This window comes from Manis pentadactyla, chromosome 3 (assembly GCF_030020395.1).
Source record: "Manis pentadactyla isolate mManPen7 chromosome 3, mManPen7.hap1, whole genome shotgun sequence".
Classification (NCBI taxonomy): Eukaryota; Metazoa; Chordata; class Mammalia; order Pholidota; family Manidae; genus Manis; species Manis pentadactyla.
Genome location: NC_080021.1, coordinates 154,188,848 through 154,214,732, shown reverse-complemented (window position 1 = coordinate 154,214,732; position 25,885 = coordinate 154,188,848). Strand labels below are relative to the sequence as shown.

Sequence of the window (25,885 nt, the reverse complement as noted above, 5' to 3'; positions counted from 1 at the left end):
GAGAACAGAGGAGACCTCACAAAACAGAGTAACGTACCAAAGCCTTGATTTGGCAGGACCCAAGCCCTTCCCCAACATCAGCTCACTAATAGGAGGAAGACAAACTGAGCAGAGAGGGAGTGGAAGCCTAGGACTGCTGAACACCAAGCCCTGGAGATCTGCTTTGGAGCACAAACCTACATTGCATGGTGCTCTGGAGATTAGTGGGGTTGGAAAGCTAAGACAGGGAGAATACTTGGAGAGACTGAGATTCCAGCCATTTGTGGAGGACAGGGATCCACATTTGGCTGCTTTGGGACAAAGGAAAGGCAGGTGATCTGAGAGACTTCCTAGCAGTGAGAGGGCTGCTGAAGGGGGGTGGTTGCATGGAGCTTACAGTGCAGGAGAAGGGATAAGTGGACAAGGTTGTCTGGGAAAGTTCTGTCCAGCAGGTTGGGAACTTTCAGGAGCTTCAGGCGCTCGACCTCCCTGGCTGGCTGCTCAGCTCTGAGGACCCCCACTGTGATATGCAGCCTGATGCACCTTCCTCCTAGACTGCCGTCACCACTTCGCAAAATGCCCTGGCATCAGGCCAGCCAGAAGGAGGCCCTGCGTATGGCAGCAACAGACACAAAGCACAGGGGCTTACACCTGTATGCTCGGCCCACTATCTCTGACAGTGTAGACAGGCACTGCAGCCAGGAAGCAGGAAACAGTTCTTTCCTCACCCCAGGTACCAGCACTGCTCCCCTGTAGTCCCAGACATCACTCCAGGGGCTGAGCAGCTCCAGAGAATAGAGCTTCTGGGCACAAGAGGGCGCCACATACAAATATGAACTCTCAAAGGAACCTGGTTCAAACCAAAATCTCACAAACACCAGAAAATGGGAAAAATGAAATTGAACTCACCGATCTTCCTGAAAGAGAGTTCAAAATAAAAATCATAAACATGCTCATGGAGTTACAGAAAAATACTCAAGAACTCAGGGATGAATTTAGGACAGAGATTCAATCATTAAGAAATTTCATATCTGAAATTCAACATACAATGGAGGGATTGAAAAGCAGATTACATGTAGTAGAAGAGACAGTACATGGAATAGAAATTAGAGAAGAGGAATACAAAGAAGCTGAGACACAGACATAGAAAAGGATCTCTAAGAATGAAAGAATATTGAGAGAACTGTGTGACCAATCCAAATGGAGCAATATTAACATTATAGGGGTACGAGCAGAAGAAGAGACAGAAAAAGGGATAGAAAGTGTCATTAAGGATGTAATTGCTGAAAAATTCCCCAATCTGGGGAAGGAGATAGTCTCTCAGGCCATGGAGGTGCACAGATCTCCCAACACAAGGGACCCAAGGAAGACAACAACTAGACATATAATTAAAATGGCAAAGATCAAGGATAAGGACAGACTTTTAAAAGCAGCTAGAGAGAGAAATAAGATCACATACAAAGGAAAACCCATCAGACTGTCATCAGACTTCTCAACAGAAACCTTAGAGGTCAGAAGGGAGTGGCATGATATACTTAATGCAATGAAACAGAAGGCCTTCAAACCGAGAATACTTTATCTGGAAAGATTATCATTTAAATTTGAAAGAGGGGTTAAACAATTTCCAGATAAGCAAAAGCTGAGAGAATTTACTCCCAGAAACCACCTCTAAAGTGCATTTTGGAGGGACTGTTATAGATGGAAGTGTTCCTAAGGTTTAATAGCTGTCATCTGGGGAAATAAAACCACAGCAAAGAAAGTAGAACAATTATCAACTAAGCATATGCAAAATCAAATCAACTGAGGGAGGGGCAGAAGATGGCGGTGTGAGTAGAGCAGCGGAAATCTCCTCCCAAAACAACATATATCTATGAAAATATAACAAAGACAACCCTTCCTAGAATAAAGACCAGAGGACACAGGACAATATCCAGACCACATCCGCACCTGAGAGAACCCAGCGCCTCGCGAAGGGGGTAAGATACAAGCCCCGGCACCGCGGGAGCCGAGCGCCCCTCCCCCACAGCTCCCGGCGGGAGAAGAGCAGGCAGAGCGGGAGGGAGACAGAGCCCAGGACTGCCAAACACCCAGCCCCAGCCATCCGGACCAGAGTGCAGGGTGCTCGATACTAGGAAAACAGGGCAGCAAGAACAGTGAGCAGGCACTGGAGGCTGGGCGACAGAGGGCATAAGAAAAGCGCGCGACCATTTTTTTTTTGCTTTTTTGCTGTTTTGTTTTGGCGAGCGCTTTTTGGAAGTCTTAAAGGGATAGGGACCCCAATACTAGGAAAACAGGACAGAAAGACCGGTGAGCAGAGGCCTGAGGCTGGCACTGCAGAATAAAGAAAAACGAACGACCACCTTTTTTTTTTTTTTTTTTTAATTAAAAACTTTTTTTTTTTTTTAATTAAAAAAAATTTTTTTCTTTTTTTTTTGGTGGGCGTTGTTTTGTTTTGGCGGGTGCTTTTTGGAAGTCTTAAAGGGGCAGGGCGGGTCACTTAATCCAGAGGTAGGGAATCCGGGATCTCTGGGCACCCTAACCCCTGGGCTGCAGGGAGCAGGGAGGCCCCTTACGGAGATAAATAGCCTCCCAGCCGCTCCTGCTCCAACGCGACTCCACCATTTTGGAGTAGCTGCCCGAGCCAGGCCACGCCCACAGCAACAGCGGAGATTAACTCCATAGCAGCCGGGCAGGAAGCAGAAACCCTGTCTGCGCGCAGCTGCGCAGCACAAGCCACTAGAGGCCGCTGTTCTCCCAGGAGAGGAGGGCCACAAACCAACAAGAAAGGAAGTCCTTCCAGCCATCACTCGTCCCAGTTCTGCAGACTATTCCTATCACCATGAAAAGGCAAAGCTACAGGCAGACAAAGATCACAGAGACAACACCAGAGAAGGAGACAGACCTAACCAGTCTCCCTGAAAAAGAATTCAAAATAAGAATCATAAATATGCTGACAGAGATGCAGATAAATACGCAAGAGAAATGGGATGAAGTCCGGAAGGAGATCACAGATGCCAGAAAGGAGATCGCAGAAATGAAACAAACTCTGGAAGGGTTTATAAGCAGAATGGATAGAATGCAAGAGGCCATTGATGGAATTGAAATCAGAGAACAGGAACGCATAGAAGCTGACATAGAGAGAGACAAAAGGATCTCCAGGAATGAAACAATATTAAGAGAACTGTGTGACCAATCCAAAAGGAACAATATCCGTATTATAGGGGTCCCAGAAGAAGAAGAGAGAGGAAAAGAGATGGAAAGTATCTTAGAAGAAATAATTGCTGAAAACTTCCCCACACTGGGGGAGGAAGTAATCAAACAGACCACGGAAATACACAGAACCCCCAACAGAAAGGATCCAAGAAGGGCAACACCAAGACACATAATAATTAAAATGGCAAAGATCAAGGACAAGGAAAGAGTGTTAAAGGCAGCTAGAGAGAAAAAGGTCACCTATAAAGGGAAACCCATCAGGCTAACGTCAGATTTCTCAACAGAAACCCTACAGGCCAGAAGAGAATGGCATGATATATTTAATACAATGAAACAGAAGGGCCTTGAACCAAGGATACTGTATCCAGCACGACTATCATTCAAATATGATGGTGGGATTAAACAATTCCCAGACAAACAAAAGCTGAGGGAATTTGCTTTCCACAAACCACCTCTACAGAACGTCTTACAGGGACTGCTCTAGATGGGAGCACTCCTAGAAAGAGCACAGCACAAAACACCCAACATATGAAGAATCGAGGAGGAGGAACAAGAAGGGAGAGAAGAAAAGAATCTCCAGACAGTGTATATAACAGCTCAATAAGCGAGCTAAGTTAGGCAGTAAGATACTAAAGAGGCTAACCTTGAACCTTTGGTAACCACGAATTTAAAGTCTGCAATGGCAATAAGTACATATCTTTCAATAGTCACCCTAAATGTTAATGGGTTGAATGCACCAATCAAAAGACACAGAGTAACAGAATGGATAAAAAAGCAAGACCCATCTATATGCTGCTTACAAGAAACTCACCTCAAACCCAAAGACATGTACAGACTAAAAGTCAAGGGATGGAAAAACATATTTCAAGCAAACAACAGTGAGAAGAAAGCAGGGGTTGCAGTACTAATATCAGACAAAATAGACTTCAAAACAAAGAAAGTAACAAGAGATAAAGAAGGACACTACATAATGATAAAGGGCTCAGTCCAACAAGAGGATATAACCATTATAAATATATATGCACCCAACACAGGAGCACCAGCATATGTGAAACAAATACTAACAGAACTAAAGGGGGATATAGACTGCAATGCATTCATTCTAGGAGACTTCAACACACCACTCACCCCAAAGGATAGATCCACTGGGCAGAAAATAAGTAAGGACACGGAAGCACTGAACAACACAGTAGAGCAGATGGACCTAATAGACATCTATAGAACTCTACATCCAAAAGCAGCGGGATATACATTCTTCTCAAGTGCACATGGAACATTCTCCAGAATAGACCACATACTAGGCCACAAAAAGAGCCTCAGAAAATTCCAAAAGATTGAAATCCTACCAACCAACTTTTCAGACCACAAAGGCATAAAACTAGAAATAAACTGTACAAAGAAAGCAAAGAGGCTCACAAACACATGGAGGCTTAACAACACGCTCCTAAATAATCAATGGATCAATGACCAAATCAAAATGGAGATCCAGCAATATATGGAAACAAATGACAACAACAACACTAAGCCCCAACTTCTGTGGGACACAGCAAAAGCAGTCTTAAGAGGAAAGTATATAGCAATCCAAGCATATTTAAAAAAGGAAGAGCAATCCCAAATGAATGGTCTAATGTCACAATTATCGAAATTGGAAAAAGAAGAACAGATGAGGCCTAAGGTCAGCAGAAGGAGGGACATAATAAAGATCAGAGAAGAAATAAATAAAATTGAGAAGAATAAAACAATAGCAAAAATCAATGAAACCAAGAGCTGGTTCTTCGAGAAAATAAACAAAATAGATAAGCCTCTAGCCAGACTTATTAAGAAGAAAAGAGAGTCAACACAAATCAACAGTATCAGAAACGAGAAAGGAAAAATCACGACGGACCCCACGGAAATGCAAAGAATTATTGGAGAATACTATGAAAACCTATATGCTAACAAGCTGGGAAACCTAGGAGAAATGGACAACTTCCTAGAAAAATACAACCTTCCAAGATTGACCCAGGAAGAAACAGAAAATCTAAACAGACCAATTACCAGCAACGGAATTGAAGCGGTAATCAAAAAACTACCAAAGAACAAAACCCCCGGGCCAGATGGATTTACCTTGGAATTTTATCAGACATACAGGGAAGACATAATACCCATTCTCCTTAAAGTTTTCCAAAAAATAGAGGAGGAGGGGATACTCCCAAACTCATTCTATGAAGCTAAAATCACCCTAATACCAAAACCAGGCAAAGACCCCACCAAAAAAGAAAACTACAGACCAATATCCCTGATGAACGTAGATGCAAAAATACTCAACAAAATATTAGCAAACCGAATTCAAAAATACATCAAAATGATCATACACCATGACCAAGTGGGATTCATCCCAGGGATGCAAGGATGGTACAACATTCGAAAGTCCATCAACATCATCCACCACATGAACAAAAAGAAAGACAAAAACCACATGATCATCTCCATAGATGCTGAAAAAGCATTTGACAAAGTTCAACATCCATTCATGTTAAAAACTCTCAGCAAAATGGGAATAGAGGGCAAGTACCTCAACATAATAAAGGCCATCTATCATAAACCCACAGCCAACATTATATTGAACAGCGAGAAGCTGAAAGCATTTCCTCTGAGATCGGGAACTAGACAGGGATGCCCACTCTCTCCACTGTTATTTAACATAGTACTGGAGGTCCTAGCCACGGCAATCAGACAAAATAAAGGAATACAAGGAATCCAGATTGGTAAAGAAGAAGTTAAACTGTCACTATTTGCAGATGACATGATACTGTACATAAAAAACCCTAAAGACTCCACTCCGAAACTACTAGAACTGATATCGGAATACAGCAAAGTTGCAGGATACAAAATCAACACACAGAAATCTGTGGCTTTCCTATATACTAACAATGAACCAACAGAAAGAGAAATCAGGAAAACAACTCCATTCACAATTGCATCAAAGAAAATAAAATACCTAGGAATAAACCTAACCAAAGAAGTGAAAGACTTATACTCTGAAAACTACAAGTCACTCTTAAGAGAAATTAAAGGGGACACTAACAGATGGAAACTCATCCCATGCTCGTGGCTAGGAAGAATTAATATCATTAAAATGGCCATCCTGCCCAAAGCAATATACAGATTTGATGCAATCCCTATGAAACTACCAGCAACATTCTTCAATGAACTGGAACAAATAATTCAAAAATTCATATGGAAACACCAAAGACCCCGAATAGCCAAAGCAATCCTGAGAAAGAAGAATAAAGTAGGGGGGATCTCACTCCCCAACTTCAAGCTCTACTATAAAGCCATAGTAATCAAGACAATTTCGTACTGGCACAAGAGCAGAGCCACAGACCAATGGAACAGACTAGAGAATCCAGACATTAACCCAGACATATATGGTCAATTAATATTTGATAAAGGAGCCATGGACATACAATGGCGAAATGACAGTCTCTTCAACAGGTGGTGCTGGCAAAACTGGACAGCTACATGTAGGAGAATGAAACTGGACCATTGTCTAACCCCATATACAAAAGTAAACTCAAAATGGATCAAAGACCTGAATGTAAGCCATGAAACCATTAAACTCTTGGAAGAAAACATAGGCAAAAACCTCTTAGACATAAACATGAGTGACCTCTTCTTGAACATATCTCCCCGGGCAAGGAAAACAACAGCAAAAATGAGTAAGTGGGACTATATTAAGGTGAAAAGCTTCTGTACAGCAAAAGACACCATCAATAGAACAAGAAGGATCCCTACAGTATGGGAGAATATATTTGAAAATGACACATCCGATAAAGGCTTGACGTCCAGAATATATAAGGAGCTCACACGCCTCAACAAACAAAAAACAAATAACCCAATTAAAAAATGGGCAGAGGAACTGAACAGACAGTTCTCCAAAAAAGAAATACAGATGGCCAACAGACACATGAAAAGATGCTCCACATCACTAATTATCAGAGAAATGCAAATTAAAACTACAATGAGGTATCACCTCACACCAGTAAGGATGGCTGCCATCCAAAAGACAAACAACAACAAAAGTTGGCGAGGCTGTGGAGAAAGGGGAACCCTCCTACACTGCTGGTGGGAATGTAAACTAGTTCAACCATTGTGGAAAGCAGTATGGAGATATATCAAAATGCTCAAAACAGACTTACCATTTGACCCAGGAATTGCACTCCTAGGAATTTACCCTAAGAACGCAGCAATCAAGTTTGAGAAAGACAGATGCACCCCTATGTTTATTGCAGCACTATTTACAATAGCCAAGAATTGGAAGCAACCTAAATGTCCATCAATAGATGAATGGATAAAGAAGATGTGGTACATATACACAATGGAATACTACTCAGCCATAAGAAAAGGGCAAATCCAATCATTTGCAGCAACATGGATGGAGCTGGAGGGTATTATGCTCAGTGAAACAAGCCAAGCGGAGAAAGAGAAATACCAAATGATTTCACTTATCTGTGGAATATAAGAACAAAGGAAAAACTGAAGGAACAAAACAGCAGCAGAATCACAGAACTCAAGAATGGACTAACAGGTACCAAAGGGAAAGGGACTGGGGAGGATGGGTGGGTAGGGAGGGATAAGGGGGGGAGAAGTAGGGGGGTATTAAGATTAACATGCATGGGGGGGGTAGGAGAAAAGGGAGGGCTGTACAACACAGAGAAGGCAAGTAGTGATTCTACAACATTTTGCTATGCTGATGGACAGTGACTGTAAAGGGGTTTATAGGGGAGACCTGGTATAGGGGAGAGCCTAGTAAACATAATATTCGTCATGTAAGTGTAGATTAGTGATACCAAAAACAAAGCAAAAAAAAAAAAAAAAAAAGGGCAGTTCCTGTGTGGTAACCTCCAACGAGTTCTACACAAGGGTATAAAGGGCATATAAAAGTGTAGGCAAAGGGTCTGTTTGTGTTTATACAGAGGATCAAAGCCTAATTGGGCTACCCCGAAAATGAACTAAGATACGATATGAAAAAGAACTTCCAACATCTGCACTCTCTGGAAGACTCATGCCAGAAGATGATCATCAAAAAACCCCAACAAAGATCCACGCACTGCTACAGCTGTAGATGCACTCATCCCACCAGTTCCTGGACTTGCCATGGGAATGAGGAAGGAGATATCTAAGCTGGCCTGTGCATACAGTAAAACAACAAATTTGACTGGATCTATACTGTTGGAACTCAACCAAGAATTTGGAGAAGTGCAAATTGTAGCGCTCCAAACTCTTACAACTACAGACTATTTACTGTTAAAAGAACATATGGCATGTGAACAGTCCCCAGGAATGGGTTGTTTTAATTTGTCTGATTTCTCTCAGACTGTTCAAGTTCAGTTGGACAATATCCACCATATCATAGATAAGTTTTCACAAATGCCTAAGGTGCCTTAATGGTTTTCTTGGTTTCACTGGAGATGGCTGGTAATTACAGATATGCTTTGGTTATGTAACTATACTCCTATTATGTTAATGTGTGTGTGCAATTTAAGTAGTAGCTTAAAACCTATATATGCTGAAGTTACTCTACAAGAAGATATGTCAAAGAAATAATCAATCTTCCCATGTTTTCTTCCGTCTGCTACTTCTATAGCTTTTCTTCTTCCTTCCTAATTACAACCCTTAAATAGAATTCGTGCCTCATATCAAATTTACCGAGTATCATAACTCCTCCAAGTGGTAAAGATACCTCAAGACAAATGCTGGGCATAGAAGCCACAGGGCATAAATAGGCAAAGAAATAAAAAGCTAACCTTTTCAAACAATAAGGCTTCCCTCTCACTTACCAACTTCACATTTCCCTGTATGGCCCCGGAAGATGACTGGTTAGCCAGAGACGGGTAAGATTCCTCAAGGGAGGAACAACCTAAGACAGGCACAGTCGCAGGGGGGCCATCAGGTGAGAAATTGGGGATCAACAGAGGTGAGGCTTAGAACCTCACCCCCCCTGTTCTGAGAGAAATCTTCTGCATACGTGGATGTTTTGTTGCCCTGGTCTGGCTTGGATTAACACATAGTCTACGGGCACACACCTGATCATCTACATTTTCTCTCTTACAACACTAAACTATGTTTTCTACCTTTATCTTGTATCTGCCTACCACTTCAGCATTTTATTAAAAATAATAATAATATAGAGAGAAATGTGGTATCCACATATAAATCAAGTATAAAAACCAAATGAGTATTCATATTTGAACTGACTGTTTAGAGTTCATAATGCATGAGCAAAACCGAAAGTTTCTGTGATGACTGCCCTTGTACTGTTCACTATGTAACTTATTCTTTATGTAAGAATTTGTTCTACATGTAAGAACTTGTTTGTTATGCCTCAGAAGATTGGAGACTGACGAAAATTGGGCTTGGGGTGGATTAATGATTGTGCATTGAGCATTGACTCCCCTATACAGAATTTTGTTGTCGTTAGCAACCATTTGATCAATAAATATGAGAGATGCCCTCACAAAAAAAAAAAAAAAAAAAAAAAAAAGAAAGGACAGACTTCCAATGGTAAAATAAATAAGTAACCGGGATGTAATGTATAGCATAAGGAATATAGTCAAGATATTGTAACAGCTTGGTAGGGTGACAGCTGGAACCTAGAATTATGTATATAAATGTTCTACCACTGTGTTGTACACTTGAAACTAATGTAATGTAATACTGTGCGTCAACTACCCTTCAATAAAAAATAATTACTTAAAAAAAAAAAAAAATCAAATCAACTACCCCCAATGCCAACCAAGGGATAGAGAAAGAGTACAGAATATGATACCTAATATATAAAGAATGGAGGAGGAAGAAAAAGGAGGGAAAAAAAAGAACCTTTAGGATGTGTTTGTAATAACATATTAAGTGAGATAAATTAGACTGTTAGATAGTAAGGGAATTACCCTTGAACATTTGGTAACCACGAATCTAAAGCCTACAGTGGTAATAAGTACATATCTTTCAATAATCACCCTAAATGTAAAAGGTATGAATGTACCAATCAAAAGACGTAGAGTGACTGAGTGGATTAAAAAAACAAGACCTGTCTATATGCTACCTACAAGAGACTCACTTCAAACCCAAAGACATACACAAACTGAAAGTAAAGGGATGGAAAAAGATATTTCATGCAACTAATAGGGAGAAAAAAGCAGGAGTTGCAGTACTTGTATCAGACAAGACAGACTTCAAAACAAAGAAAGTAACAAGACAAAGAAGGACATTACATAATGATAAAGGGATCAGTCTAACAAGAGTTTTAACTATTGTAAATAACTATACACATGACGCAGGATCACCTACATATGTGAAACAAATAGTAACAGAAATAAAGGAGGAAATGCAATGCAATGCATTCATTTTAGGAGACTTCAACACACCACTCACTCCAAAGGAAAGAGCAACCAGCCAGAAAATATGTAAGGAGACAGAGGCACTGAACAACATATTAGAACAGATGAACCTAATGGACATCGACAGAACACTCCATCCAAAAGCAACAGGATGCACATTCTTCTCAAGTGCACATGGAACATTTTCAAGAATAGATCATTTACTAGGCCACAAAAAGAACCTCAGTAAATTAAAAAATATTGAAATTGTACCAACCAGCTTCTCAGATCACAAAGGTATGAAACTAGAAATAAATTACACCAAGAAAATGAAAAATCCCACAAACACATGGAGGCTTCACAACATGCTCCTAAATAACCAATGGATCAGTGACCAAATAAAAACAGAGATCAAGCAATATATGGAGACAAATGACAACAATAATTCAACTCTGCAAAATCTGTGGGATGCAGTGAAGGCTATCCTAAGAGGGAAATATATTGCAAAACAGGCCTACCTCAGGAAAGAAGAACAATCTCATATGAACAGTCTAAACTCACAATTCACAAAACTAGTAAAAGAAGAACAAATGAGGCCCAAAGTCAGTAGAGGGAGGGACATAATAAAGATTAGAGCAGAAATAGATAAAATCGAGTAGAATAAAACAATAGAATCAATGAAAGCAATAGCTGGTTCTTCAAGAAAATAAACAAAATAGGTATAACCCTAGCCAGACTTATCAAGAAAAAAAGGGAGTCTACACACATAAACAGAATCAGAAATGAGAAAAGAAAAAATCACTATGGACACCACAGAAATACAAAGAATTATTAGAGAATACAATGAAAAATTATATGCTAACAAACTGGATAACCAAGAAGAAATGGACAACTTTCTAGAAAAATACAACCTTCCAAGATGGACCCAGAAAGAAACAGAAAATCTGAACTGACCAATTACCAGCAACAAAATTGAATGGGTAATCAAAAACCTACCTAAGAACAAAACACCTGGACCAGATGGCTTCACCGCTGAATTTTATCAAACATTTAGTGAAGACCTAATACCCATCCTCATTAAAGTTTTCCAAAAGTAGAAGAGGAGGGAATACTCCCAAACTCATTCTATGAGGCCAGCATCACTCTAATACCAAAACTAGGCAAAGACACCACAAAAAAAGAAAACTACATACCAATATCCCTGATGAACATAAATGCAAAAATACTCAACAAAAAATTAGCAAACTGAATTCAAAAATATATCAAAAAGATCATCCACCATGATCAAATAGGATTTATTTCAGGGATGCAAGGATGGTACAATATTAGAAAATCCATCAACATCATCCACCACATCAACAAAAAGGATAAAAAATGCATGATCATCTCCATAGATACTGAAAAAGCTTTTGACAAAATTCAACATCCATTCATGATAAATACTCTCAACAAAATGGATATAGAGGGAAAGTACCTCAACATAATAAAGACCGTATATGAGAAACTCACAGCAGACATCATACTTAACAGCGAGAAGCTGAAAGCCTTTCCTTTAAGATCGGAAACAAGACAAGGATGCCCACTCTCTCCACTTTTATTCAACATAGTTCAGAAGGTCCTCACCACAGCAATTAAACAACACAAATAAATAAAGAGCATCCAGATTGGTAAGGAAGAAGTTAAACTGTCGCTGTTTGAAGATGGCATGATATTGTACTTTAAAAACCCTAAAGAATCCACTCCAAAACTACTAGATCTAATATCTGAATTCAGCAAAGTTGCAGGATACAAAATTAATACACAGAAATCTGCTGCATTCCTATACACTAACAAAGGACTAGCAAAAAGAGAAATCAGGAAAACAATTCCATCCACAATTGCATCAAAAAGAATAAAATATCTAGGAATAAACCTAATCAAGGAAGTGAAAGACCTATACTTTGAAAACTACAAGACACTCATGTGAGAAATTAAAGAAGATACCAATAAATGGAAACACATCCTGTGCTCATAAATAGGAAGGATTAATATTGTTAAAATGTCCATCTGCCTAAATCAATCTACAGATTTAATGCAATTCCTATCAAAATACCAACAGCATTCTTCAATGAACTAGAGCAAAACATTCTAAAATTCATATGGAACCAAAAAAGACCCCGAATAGCCAAAGCAATCCTGAGAAGGAAGAATAAAGCTGGGGGGATTACGCTCCCCAACTTCAAGCTTTACAGCAAAGCCACAGTAATCAAGACAATTTGGTACTGGCACAAAAACAGACCCATTGACCAATGGAACAGACTAGGGAGCCCAGATATAAACTCAAGCATATATGATCAATTAATATTTGATAAAGGAGCTATACACATACAATGGGAAAATGACAGCCTCTTCAACAACTGGTGTTGGCCTAACAGGACACCCACATGCAAGAGAATGAAACTGGATTATTGTTTAACCCCAATACAAAAGTAAACTCGAAATGGATCAAAGACCTGAATGTAAGTCATGAAACCAGAAAACTCTTAGAAGACAACATAGGTAAAAATCTCTTGAATATAAACATGAGCAACTTTTTCCTGAGTGCATCTCCTTGAGCAAAGGAAACAAAAGCAAAAATGAACACATGGGAGTACATCAAACTAAAAAGCTTCTGTATGGCAAAGGACACCATCAACAGAACAATAAGACATCCTACAGTATGGGAGAATATATTTGTAAATGATGTATCTGACAAGGGGTTGACAGCCAAAATATATAAAGAACTCTCACACCTCAACACCCAAAAATCAAATAACCCAATTAAAAAATGGGTGGAGAATATGAAGAGACAATTCTCCAAAGAAGAAATTCAGATGGCCAACAGACACATGAAAAGATGCTCCACATCACTAATCATCAGGAAAATGCAAATTAAAACCACAATGAGCTAAAACCTCACACAAGTTAGGACAGCCAGCATTAAAAAGACTAAGAACAACAGATGCTGGCGAGGATGTGGAGAAAGGGGAACCCTCCTACACTGCTGATGGGAATGTAAGCTAGTTCAACCATTGTGGAAAGCAATACGGAGGTTCCTCAAAAAACTAAAAATAGAAATACCATTTGACCAAGGAATTGCAATCCTAGGAATTTACCCTAAGAATGCAGCAGCCCAGATTCAAAAAGACATATGCACCCCTATGTTTATCGCAGCACTATTTACAGTAGCCAAAAAGTGTAAACAACCTAAGTGTCCATTAGTAGATTAATGGATAAAGATGTGGCACATATACAAAATGAAATAATATTCAGCCATAAGAAGAAAACAAATCCTACCATTTGCAACAACATGGATGGAGCTAGAGGGTATTATGCTCAGTAAAATAAGCCAGGCAGTGAAAGACAAGTATCTAATGATTTCACTCATCTGTGGAGTATAAGAACAAAGCAAAAACTGAAGGAACAAAACAGCCGCAGACTCACAGAACCCAAGAATGGACTAACAGTTACCAAAGGGAAAGGGACTGGGGAGGGTGGGTAGGAAAGGAGGGAGAAGGGGAATAAGGGGCATTGGGATTAGTACATATAACATAAGGGGGCGAATGGGGAAGGCAGTATAGCACAGAGAAGACATGTAGTTACTCTATAGCATCTTACTATGCTGCTGGACAGTGACTGTAATGGAGTATGTGGGGGGGCTTGATAATGAGGGGAGTCTAGTAACCATAATGTTGCTCTCATGTGATTGTATATGAGTGATACCAAAATATTTTTTTAAATGAAGGAAGAACACATTTCAGTTAAAAATATAGGAAAAATGATTTGGGTAACATGAAAGAATGAGCTTCTATTTATTGTTAACGACTGGAACCCCACCTAATCCAGCAAAAAGAATTTGTATGTGTCATTCTGTTTTGGAAAGGGGACAAATATATGTGTTATAACCTAGAGGGACAAGGCTATGTACTCTTTTAGTTGGACAGTTATTCTCTGGAGAGTATCTAATGCTCTTACAAACTCTACTCTTCAGCTTTAGACATTATATAAATTTAGACAAGCAGTGATTTCCACTTTCTCTCCTGTCTTCTTAATATATAGCATCATTTTTGGTTAAACAGGCATTCAGTGTTTATACTATTAAATATTATGAAACAGCTGGAAAAAAAACATCTAAAGAAAAACTCCATGTAAGTGGAGCATGGATGTTTTATCTGACTGAATGTTGAAGGTAATCTGCCCTAATGGAATGAATTAGTTTGATTGCATGGGATAGGAAGGAGAAAAGAGAGAGGGAGAAATATGAAATTGGCACCACTCTTAGCCACTGAAAGCAGCCAGCCTCAGAACTCAAGGCCTTGTGAGTACTTTTAATTGCTTGGGAAAGTGAGGAAAGATGTCAGAGATCACTTTGAGCCTCTTTAATTTTACCCCTTATTTCTACATAGCCCACATTTTCAAAAACTGCATGTCATATTAAGTTCCAGAATTGTTCCTTTTGACAACCCCATAGGACCTATAACTGAATGCATGTCCCTTTGTAAGTCCCGAAGTATGCAATGAGGAAATGTTTGGATGCAGTAGCTGGACATCATTCATGCATTATGAATAATAATCTATACTTGCTTAGGAAAACAATAATCATTGAAATGAGCAGGTGATTTGTGGGCCATTCCATACAACAAGGCTGAGATGGAAATAGCTGCTCATGTCCCAGGCTGTCTCATTTCTTATGTCACTCTGCTGAAGTGCATGTCTTGCTGCTGCCTCGTAATCCTAGCCTTTAATGATAAGATTTATTACATCATGTTGGCCCCTAAGAACACACGATAACTGCTTCCTCTGAAACTTACCAAAAGAAATGGTTGCTTGTGACCATGCAGGAGGCAAAACTGGCTGTACTGGGTCTAGAGAATTTCCTAAAGAGTTCTCAAGAATGATTTTTGACTATGGTGATTTGACCTTACATGTTGACTTGTGAACCTAAGCTTCATGTAAGAATCAACTTTACTGTATTAGCAATATCTTGAATATTCATTCTTTTTAATTTTTTTTTATTTAAGTATCATTGATATACAATCTTATGTTGGTTTCAAATACACAACACGGTGGTTCAACAGTTACCCATATTATTAAATCCTCACCCCTCTAATGTGGCTACTATCTATCAATGTAGTAAGATGTTACAGAATCATTGACTATATTCTTCATGCTGTGCTACTGTCCCCATAAAATTCATTCTTTCACCCAGAAAATACTTAGCGAGTTTCTACTGTGTGCCAGGTACTAATACAAAAATCTGAATGACCTCAACAAACTTAAATGGTACTAGATCCCAGATGTTTGTTGCATGCTGAAAGCATTTTTGTTGGCATAGTCTTATTTGTGCAGTGTCAATGAAAAGCAGACTAAGATAAATTTGCACCAAGTCTCAGTGTCTCACCTAGAATATAGTACAAGATCTTGAATGTCCATATAAAATCATTCTGATTTTTTCACAGTGGAAATTTAAGTAGGTCTACATTAGATGACTCACCTGTTATCATGTGAACTATATTATTAATATGTAGTCAAAGAGTAAAATGAGTGATAAAAATAAAAATTCAGGCTAGTGGATACTTTAAGGAGTAGGAGGGGGTATGATCAGTAAGAAGCACAGGTGAGTCAACTATATGGATAATATTTTCTTTCTTAAGCAACATTTTGAATTCATGAGTATTCACTGGTTTATTTCTTTATACATCATAAATATTGCACAAAAATTTTCAAAGATGAACCCAGAAGAGGAAAAAATTAATGATATGCTTGGGAATGGAAATCAGGTTGTAAAATCCCTAAAATATTTAATGTATCTTTTCTTGTAAATATGGATGTAAGAAAGAGTTCAGATTCAGGCTCATCTATTTCCAGCATGGTGTTTCTCTCTACTGGTGAGACATTTTAAAAATTATTTGACTTGTTCCTAGTTTAAACCATTTGTCCAGTATTCAAAATTCATGGCCAAAAACATGCATTTTTGAAATTGCTCCATGCACTCAGCCCTGGCTCCTAAAGCATTTTAACTGTGGTTTCACTGGGGAAGATGGAGTGATTTTCCCAGGAAGGAGGAGGCACAGGGGGAGGCTAAAGAATTCTCAGGCTGAAGACACGCTGCGATTGGCAGGAAAGGCCTGCTAACTCTTGCTGAGTGAGCATCTGTTTTTACCTGATGGCCATTGGCCTTTGTCACATGAGCTTAGAAAGACCCACTACCAGGGTATATTTTGTAAAGGGGAAATTGACTCAGGATCAAGAGAGCTAGAATTTGAAGTCAAAATTGTCTTTGCTAATGCTTTCTCTTTCCCTCTTTTTTAAAAAATACTTTAACTGCAGCGAAGGGAGCAATCTGACCCCAGCACATCACTACCCAGACTTCAGATTTAAGACATATGCTCCACTAGCATTCCGGTACTTCAGAGAACTCTTTGGTATCAAGCCTGATGATTACTTGGTAAGAACCTGTCATTTTCCTCCCTTCTTCAGAAATGTGTGATATAAACATTTGTCTCATAGCAACAGTGACAAGTGGGTTGTTTCTCTTACTTTATAAGACTCTGTAGCATAGTAAAAGTTCCAGATTTTATAATGATTATAAATTTAGCTTCAGGAAATGCGACTTGATGCTGCAGCATTTAACTAGTAGCTACAAAATCTGCTAAGGCAATTGATATTTAAATAGCCGTGGTATTGGTTGCTATTTTAGATAATTATTCTAACAGATATATTATAATTAGTTCTAAATACTCCTGTGAATTTTACTGATTGGATTCCATTTGGAAGCCTTTCTGTTTTAATTATTTATACCATTCATCTCAAACCTGCCTTGGTCCACAACCGTTTTCACCTTGACCTACAATTTGAAGACCATTTTAAAGAAGCTGGGTAGTTTTGTTCTCTGCATCTCTTCATACAGGTTCTCTTAAAATGTATTTTTATTAGGTACAAAGGCATATTTTATCCTTAGACCTGTCTTCTCTGTCCATTTGCCTTCTGGCATGCAGCAAGTACAAACACAACAGGCTTTTTGTGAGGTAGACTGATGTGATCTCAGATTTTTACCTTTTTCCTGTTCAAGGAGCCAGCAACTTCCTGTCTTCTTTAAAAGGAAAATGGTTTATTTCATAATCTGATCACTCTTCACACCCTGGGGCTCTTTAGAATTGGTTTTCGAGAAGATGTAGGAAGGATGCCATCAAATATTTATTGTCTACCCCATTCCACATAATAAGAATAAGAATATTTTAATAAGACTTGAGCCAGATCTTGGAATAATGCATTGCAGAGAAAATATAGCAATATTTGGTACTTACAGCAGACTATTTAAACTGTGTCTTATAATTTGGGAAAGATATAAATAAGTAAATTCAAAGCTGATTCTGTTCTGTGCTGATGAAAACCCATGAATGACCCTCTTCTTTAGTTGGCCCTAAGAAAATCATGTGACTTTGGCCTGGTTACATGGTAAATCCTGACTCCTCGAGGTGCATTAATATGTCTTTGTAGAGCAGTGAGAACCGAGTACAAAGTCCCTGCACATCTTGCGGCTCTCAAATGTAGCTTTCTGCCTCACGTGTCGGTTTTATTGGGATATCAGATGCCTCTACCCGGACTACCAACCCTGCCTTCCCAACCACTCCAGTACACACACACACACAGCTGGGGTATGTATGGGTGGGTGTGTATCAAAGACGATTCTCTGGATTCTGGTCATTCTATAATCACTGTCATTCAGGTAACATGTCTGGGGAACCCAACGGGGTCCTAATACTGTATTATTGAAAGGAGATAATTCTCTCATCTTCTGCCACACACTAGAAATTAATGGATTCCCCCTCTGAGTATTTTCCTTTAGCTTCTGCCAGCCAAGGAGGTGCTATAGACTCATTTCCAAACACAGATCCAGTCTGTACTGGGAGGTTCTGCCTGGCTGCCCTTCCCCGCAAGTAGTCTCTCTTTAGCCCTCTGGTGGCCATTGACCTGCAGTCTGGGAAACCTGTACTTTCACCATATTTTCCTCAAAAAATCGCTTTCTTTGTGGAAGGCCTTTTTTTCTGAGAAACAACTCACATGGTTTACACAGTTTCCTAATAAGCCTTTAAGCTAGAAGAGTTACTTTCACAATTGTTAGAATATTTACAAAAGAACACAGGAGACTAAGCCAATGGCTTCTCAGAGCACAAGTCCTCCTTTGAGTACCTGGCAAAAAGTAAATTGATTGATCATCGGGTACTATGAACACCTATTGTAACTAAAATACTGTGCTAATAATCACAGAGATATGCAGAAAATTATAAATAAGCCCAAGACAGAGAACTCAGATACAGTTGGAAGAATTATTGATTTTACTGATTTACATGGGCAGACAACCTACTCTATTTACTTAAGTGGTACATAAAATGAAGCAAAACAATAAATGCTTGAGGTTTTCTCTCTATTGGATTGATTAGGAGGGCTTCTTACTGGTCATGGTATGGTTAATTAAAAACTACAAGGGATTTGAGTAGGTAGAAAAGAAGGGAAAGATGTTCGGGGAGCGGAGGGCAGTGTTAGGATTCTGTTAGCCCAAAGGTGCAAATGCATTAAAAATGCAATTAATGCAAAAGCTCTAAATGTTTAGAAGGACTTTGGATGGACGAGATGACAAGAGGGCAAGGTTTTGATCAGGCATAATAGAAGGACAAGGCTAGATAATTCAAATAAACAGGTCTTTCTTTTTTCAAATTATAGGCAATTGGTGAAATGCAGAGATTGACTAGATAGTTGACAACATTGAGGAATTCTTTTATTTTTTTAGTGGAATAATGATATTGTGGTTCTGTTTTAAAAAAAGGGTCCTTGTCTTTTAGAAACATATACTAAAGTATCTACAGATGAGATGATTGGATGCCTGGGATTTGCTTCAAAAGAGTCTGAGGGAAGTGGGGAGGGGAGTGATTGGGGGTGCGAAGGAAACAAGATTGGCATGAGTTGATCATAGTTGAGCTGAAAGATAGACACATGATGTTCATTACACAATTCTCTTTATTTATATGTATGCTTGAAATTTGCCCTGATAAAATGGGTGGGTGGAGATAGAACCAGTCAGGTGACTGTACTTTGTTTGATTCCATTTTTCCACCTCCCTTATCAAGCATACACACAGTTGAGTAACTGGACCCAACTCTAGGATCTGCAGGAAATAGAAAAAGGCCCAATGGTCCTCTAGCTAAACACGGCTGTCAGATCTCCAGCAGCCCGGCCACCTGCCTGCCCTGCATTGGGACACTCACTGGGAACAGCCCAGGACTGAAAGAGCTCCCCAGTAAGTCTTGGAATTTCTAGAAGCTCACCTCCAAACCACAGTGATCTGGAGGGTAATAGATGAGGAAAGGGTTTTTAGCAATATGCATTTTGCTTCAGAGTCAGGTTTAACCCACAGAGGCTTTTTTAGCCCAACAGCTCATTGTAGATGAGAAACCTGAAGCTGGGGTCAGGGAGGACGGTGCCCAAGGTTACCCACATTCGTTGGGACAAGCTCAAACCAGACAGTGGTCTCCAGTCCTTCCCCCTGCTCTTTTCCCTTCACCAGCTGGCCTCATGCTTCCAAACCCACTGAGTCTCAGACCTCTCATTAAATGTGGTCCCAAGTTATCCAATTCCTAGCCCATCAGACTGTGAACTGTAACTATCCATTCTGAAGAATGCAGCCACAGAGGTCCAACACCCCTTACAAAGCACATTCTGGAAGAGGTAAGCCCAAGTAAAGCACAGAGAAATGAAATAAGACATCCCTTCAACAGCTGTGTGAAGAAAAAAAAGATACAGTGCAAATCACAAAGTACCTCCTAGCATCTATCAAAATGGGGCTCTTTAAACCTGTATTTGTGAAATATACTGATCTAAGTAGGGGAGGGAGTAACGTTAGACAGCAATCAGTACAGTACCTCTATAGACAGGTTTAATAGTAGATTCCTGTGATATACACATATTTCTACTTAGGTTTGTGCTTTTGCATCTGGATTTCAGCCTGAATTATTCTGTTTACATTCTCAGTACCATTAAAATTCACCATGTGCATGCTGATTACAAGTTACATGTTGAAACACGCATAATTTGTATTGTGAGGCAGCTCAGTGAAGGTGCTTCTCCAAGCATGCACAGCGGTGCAGACATGCCTGCTTCCTTATTTGTTCCCAAATAAATGACTCCCAAGGGAAGGCCAAGGGGCCCAGAGCATTTTTTCCCATTTCTGCTTGGGCAGCGAGCCCGTGGTTCATTTCCTTTTCCACCAGGTGCCCAATTATTCCAAAATCCAGGGTGATTTATATGTCTTTTCAGGTTCACCAGCACCAATAAGAAAGAGCAGGGTGTATATTTATTATCAAGGGGAAGAAACTGCAGCAAAAATTGTCTCCATCACACCACACAGGCTTACATTGTTCATGTGCCTTGGCAGGGCCCAACTGGGTTGTACTTTGCATTCTTTCCAATGGGCATAGCAGGGGGGCCCTGCAGGAGAGGGAAAGAAAGAATGCGCACACTGAAGCAACTGCACGGACGGCAGTGCCTGGAAGGTGCATACAACCCAGGCAAGCATGGGGAAGCTTGTTGATTGTGGCTAATTAAAATGTTCCCATCTCTCCTCTTTATTTGCTCTTTAAAGGCAATATTGCAGAGAAGGTTGCTTAGAAGAGAAAGTGGTAACAAGGAGTTGTAGGGTAAGAAACCACAGAACTATAGAGGATCATGATATAGAGGATACTGTTCAGTATCATGATGCCAGATTACCGCTATGCTAGCAGTGACCCGCAAACGCTTACTAAAATACATCAGGATAGTTTATTTTTCCATTCATATTAATTTATAAATTACTTAATAAAGGAGTATTTGCAATGAAGTAACCAATGAAATGCTCTCCATATTATGTCACTGCTTAGAGAATTTGAGGCTTTAACTGGGAGCAGATGTTCAGGTCTGAATCCCATTTTCTCTTGACAGTTCTTCCTGAATCACCCCCTAATTTCTCCATTTGCAGCCTGTAATTTCTGCATTTGTTGTTGGTTTTGTACTTTCACAACATTTCCTCCTATCCATGAGACAGTTCTGTGCTAGGAATTCAAGCCCCTGGAACAAAGAATCAGATTTCCTGGAGTCTGGGGTCTGCCTTCATTCTTTATGAGAGCTTGGGGTCACCTTTATTTTCCAGAGCCTCAAATCCATAATCGTACAAAAGACCTGCCTTTTTTCTTGCTTCACTAAGCATGTCTCCATGTATCTCTGGGAGTCCTCTGGTCGCTGGAGTTGGGCTGAATCCCTCAGCACATCCCCAGGCACGCTGGCCTCCTCCACTGCCTGGAGAGTGTGCGTTTGCAGTTTGTGTGCCTCACTCCCCTGCATGTGCTCTCATAATGGAAAAGAGTAGTGGCAGCAACTGAGTCGTCACTTTTTGCCCAGGGTTTCCAATGCATCTGCTGTAAAGCCTTAAGGCCATTTTCATGTGCATATTATTATCGTTATTTTAGAAATGAGGTGCCATAGACTCCAAGATGCTGTTACTTCTCAAAGGCACATAAGTAGCCAGTGGCAGAGCCACAGTTTTAGAAATGTCAGTTGACTCCAGGCCCCAGGCCCTTCCCACTCATCACCCTTCCGCGTGGACACTGCACACACGGCAGGGAAAGCACCCTCTGCTTTCTCTGGGCTTTTTTTGCATCCTGTGTGTGCAGCCTCATGGCTTTTTTTGTTTCCCTGAACTCATCCATAAGGGCTGAGGTTCTGTGCTGCTTAGCAAGAGCATCAAGAAGTGAGGCTAGAGGAAAGAGGAGGAGGTAGATGTAATTTTGCCAGTGACTTTTAGGAAAGATGCAAACACTTGCTTTTTCTTTCCTTGGAGAACTTTGCTTCCTTTATCCATGGTGCTGCCAAAGCAAGATAATGTAAAAGGTCACCTAAAAGCTGCCTTTTGATCATTTTTCCCCCAGTTTCTCTCCCTTCTCCCTCCCTCCTTCCTTGCCTCCTCCTCTTTCTCCACTCCTCCCAAATTTTTCTATGAAGAGGATTTAAATGTTCACAAGCCCAGATGAAAAGCTTTGGGGAATGTTCAGCCCAGGTGTTTTCAGATGCCTCCATCCTCAGGGTTCAGTTCTTTAAATCCCTTTTTTTTCCCCCTCACGAGGGCTGGTCTGATCTCACACATTGGCTTCCTTACCTTTTTCTCTGCCACCAGCATTTCTCTAGTCAATAATGAGGATGATTAGTTAACATTGAGCTAAATAACCAAAAATTGACTTCTCTGCTGTTTTTTTGGCATTTTTGGTGAGATTTATAGCCCTTCAGTTGTTGGTAGAGTTCAGTTATTTCTTTGACAAAAATTTATTGAGTGCCTACTGTGTGCAGGGCACAGGTCCTAAGCTGTATCACAGCATAAGATACTTATAATGTTGCCCTCATAGAGCTCTACAGTCTAATGGGAACTTGGAATAATAAATAGGCAACTAAGGTATTGTGCAGTAACTTCTGTGATGAGAACATACAGTGCCAGGAAGCAGTGATCTAGACTCCCAGGGTCAGCAAGAGTTTTCCGGGACAAAGCAATGTCCAGCTGATGCCAAAGTCACTGTAAGATCCTCCTCACTGTGCTGCCTGCAGCTTCCCCATGGAGAACCTACAGTGAGCTCTCAACATAGCAGACAAGTGGTCCTCTGCCCCAGACCCTCCAGGAGCTTCCAGCTCCCTTAAAGAAAAGTCCCTCGTCCTGACATGCCCTGGTCAGGCCCACCTGCCCCTTCTGACTTATCCCTTTCTGTTCTCCTCCTTGCTCACTCTACTCTGGCCTCTGGCCTCCTTGCTGTGCCTTGAACTTTCTAGGTGTCTCAGGACCTTTGCACTTCCCTCTGCCTGAAATGCCCTTCCCTAGATATCCACAGCCCTCTGCTCCTATGCCACTTTCCCATTGAGGTTTCCAGTGATCACCCTGCATAAAATTTATTTCGACCAAGTCCTCACTCATGGCTGGTTCTCTGCCCCTCTTTCCATTCTTCATTTTTCTGGCTAGCACTTACCACATTCTGATGGAGAATTTATTTACCTGCTTGTTCACTGTTTCTCCTACTAGGGCATAAGCTCGCGAGAGACATTACAGATGCTCAATAGATATTTTTTAAATGTTGAATAAACACATAAAGGAGTGGTAATCCACTAGGTAAAGGTAGAAGGGAGGTTGTTTCCACTAGAGGAAAGTGCAAAAGCCCAGTAGTCAGGAGTGTGTGGTGCATTTGGGAAAATGGGAGGTGGCTTTCTATTGCTGGGGCTGGAGTTTAAGGAAAGAGGTGATGAGAGAAGGCTGAAGGACAGGGCTGGGCCATTTATGGCCTTGAAAGCTGTGTTAGGAAACTGGGTGCATATTATCTTCCATCTAGACAGTGGAAACTATTAAAAGATGTAAAGGCTTGGAAGGACATGATCAGATTTGCGTTTTAGAGAGATCCCTGGTTTCCTAGTGCAGAATGCGCTGGAGGGGTTATGAGTGGATAGTTGAGACCAGGTGGAGTTTACCATAGTAATCAAGGCATGAAATTATGGAACCACTGAACTTGAGGTACTGACAAAAGAGATGGCATGATGGGGGCAGGTACAATCACTAGTCTGGGTATGGAAGGTGAAGAAATGCAAGACATCAAAGATGATGCCCAAGGTTCTGGTTTGGGGAACAAAGGGAACAAAGTTTCCATTGTCTGAGCTAGGGAAAAGAGAGAAGATGAGAGGATAGATGGGAGGGTGGGAGGGGCGCAGTGGGAAGAAAATGATCTAGAGTCGCCCTGTAAGGTTGTGTAGAAAGTGCACTGTCCAAGAATATGTGGATACGGTGAAGAAGTGTAGACTGGAATCCAGCCCTTCTTCCATTCATCAAACTTGTGTCTGTCTCAGAGCTACATCTGCCAGGAAAGGGAGGCACCTCTTTCTAGTTACTACCAAGGCATCATACAGGCTAACCATAGCCCTGCGATGAATTTCATTTTGAACTTGTTACAGGTGAATTGCTTGTGGGATAACAAACAGAAATAATTATTAAAAATTTAGGCATACAGATCTGGAGCCTTAAAAATGGATCTGGGCTGGAGATTCAGGTGTTAAAGTTATGTCCTTGTTGAAACCAAGAGTGAATGATATCCATCAGGGGAATAAATAGTGAGAAGAGGGTAAGTGTTGGTGTTCAAGGGCCAAAAACACAGTGTAAATCAAACCTTCGGTTCTTATTTTATGGGCACTTGGAGGAACAAAAGTACCTCAGTCACCAGTACTGAGTTCTTTCGTTGGACAGATATGGTGATTCTTGATTCTATCATATGGCACTAGGGGGTGGAAGAGTATGTCTGTTTCCCATCATAGAATTATTAAGATATATGGATCAATGACATTTTTAGAAATATCATAAAGAGCCTTCTCAATATTACCTGGAGCCTCCTTTTGAAGCTCATGGAGAGATCTTCCTATTTCAAAATGGTCAGGTTACATAATACTGTGATTTTCCTCCTTGGAAGCCTCATGTACATTAAATGTATTTTTAAATGTTTGTTTATTTACCCTTGTAGTATTCCATCTGCAGTGAACCTCTAATAGAGCTGTCCAATCCCGGAGCCAGTGGATCCTTGTTTTTTGTGACCAGTGATGATGAATTTATCATCAAAACAGTTCAGCACAAAGAAGCTGAGTTCCTTCAGAAGCTACTGCCAGGCTATTATATGGTAAGTAACTGCACGTAACAAAAGCTCCTACTCAAGGGTTGATTACTTTCTTCAACAGTTTTTTTTTTCCTGTTTGTTTGTTTCAGTGATTCTTAGGCATGTTTCTTTCTCTTCGTTGAGTTTCGTTTTGCATTTAGGTCATCCTACAACATTCATTGAATAGATTTTAAGAAGTAAAGTAGAAGTGAGTGGCAGAGCATGGTTTTTCACTGACACGGTCTAGGTTCAAATCCCAACTCAGCCATCAACTAACTGACCATGTAAGCAATGTCACAGTTGGCATTGGTCTTTAAAAGCTGAGAAATACCTGTCTTACCTGATGATTGTGATAAAGAAGGGATACAGGATGTAGGATAAAGGAAGAAATGCATTCTAAGACTCTTTGCAACCAGAGCATAGTAGTGATATGAATGGTTAGGATTCATTGAGTGCTAAGCTTGTGTTAAACACAGCTGTAAGTCTTTTGCACACATTAACTCATTTATTCCTCACAGCAACCTTGCATGCCGTAATCATTGCCATGTTGCCATTTAATAGATATGGTAATTGAGACAAAGATAAATGGAGTGACTTGCCAGGGGCTATTCAGCTCCTGAG

General features: G+C 40.2%; 1 protein-coding gene across 5 annotated transcripts in view; it reads left to right on the top strand.

Moving 5' to 3' along the window:
* PIP5K1B (phosphatidylinositol-4-phosphate 5-kinase type 1 beta) overlaps positions 1–25,885 on the top strand; it is a 385,124-nt gene that overhangs the window by 174,342 nt on the left and 184,897 nt on the right. For all 5 annotated transcript variants that reach the window (XM_057498597.1, XM_057498594.1, XM_057498595.1 and 2 more), the window contains 2 exons: positions 16,899–17,016; positions 25,136–25,288. In XM_057498597.1, the coding sequence (XP_057354580.1) occupies positions 16,899–17,016; positions 25,136–25,288 (271 nt within the window). The remainder of the gene's footprint in view (positions 1–16,898; positions 17,017–25,135; positions 25,289–25,885) is intronic.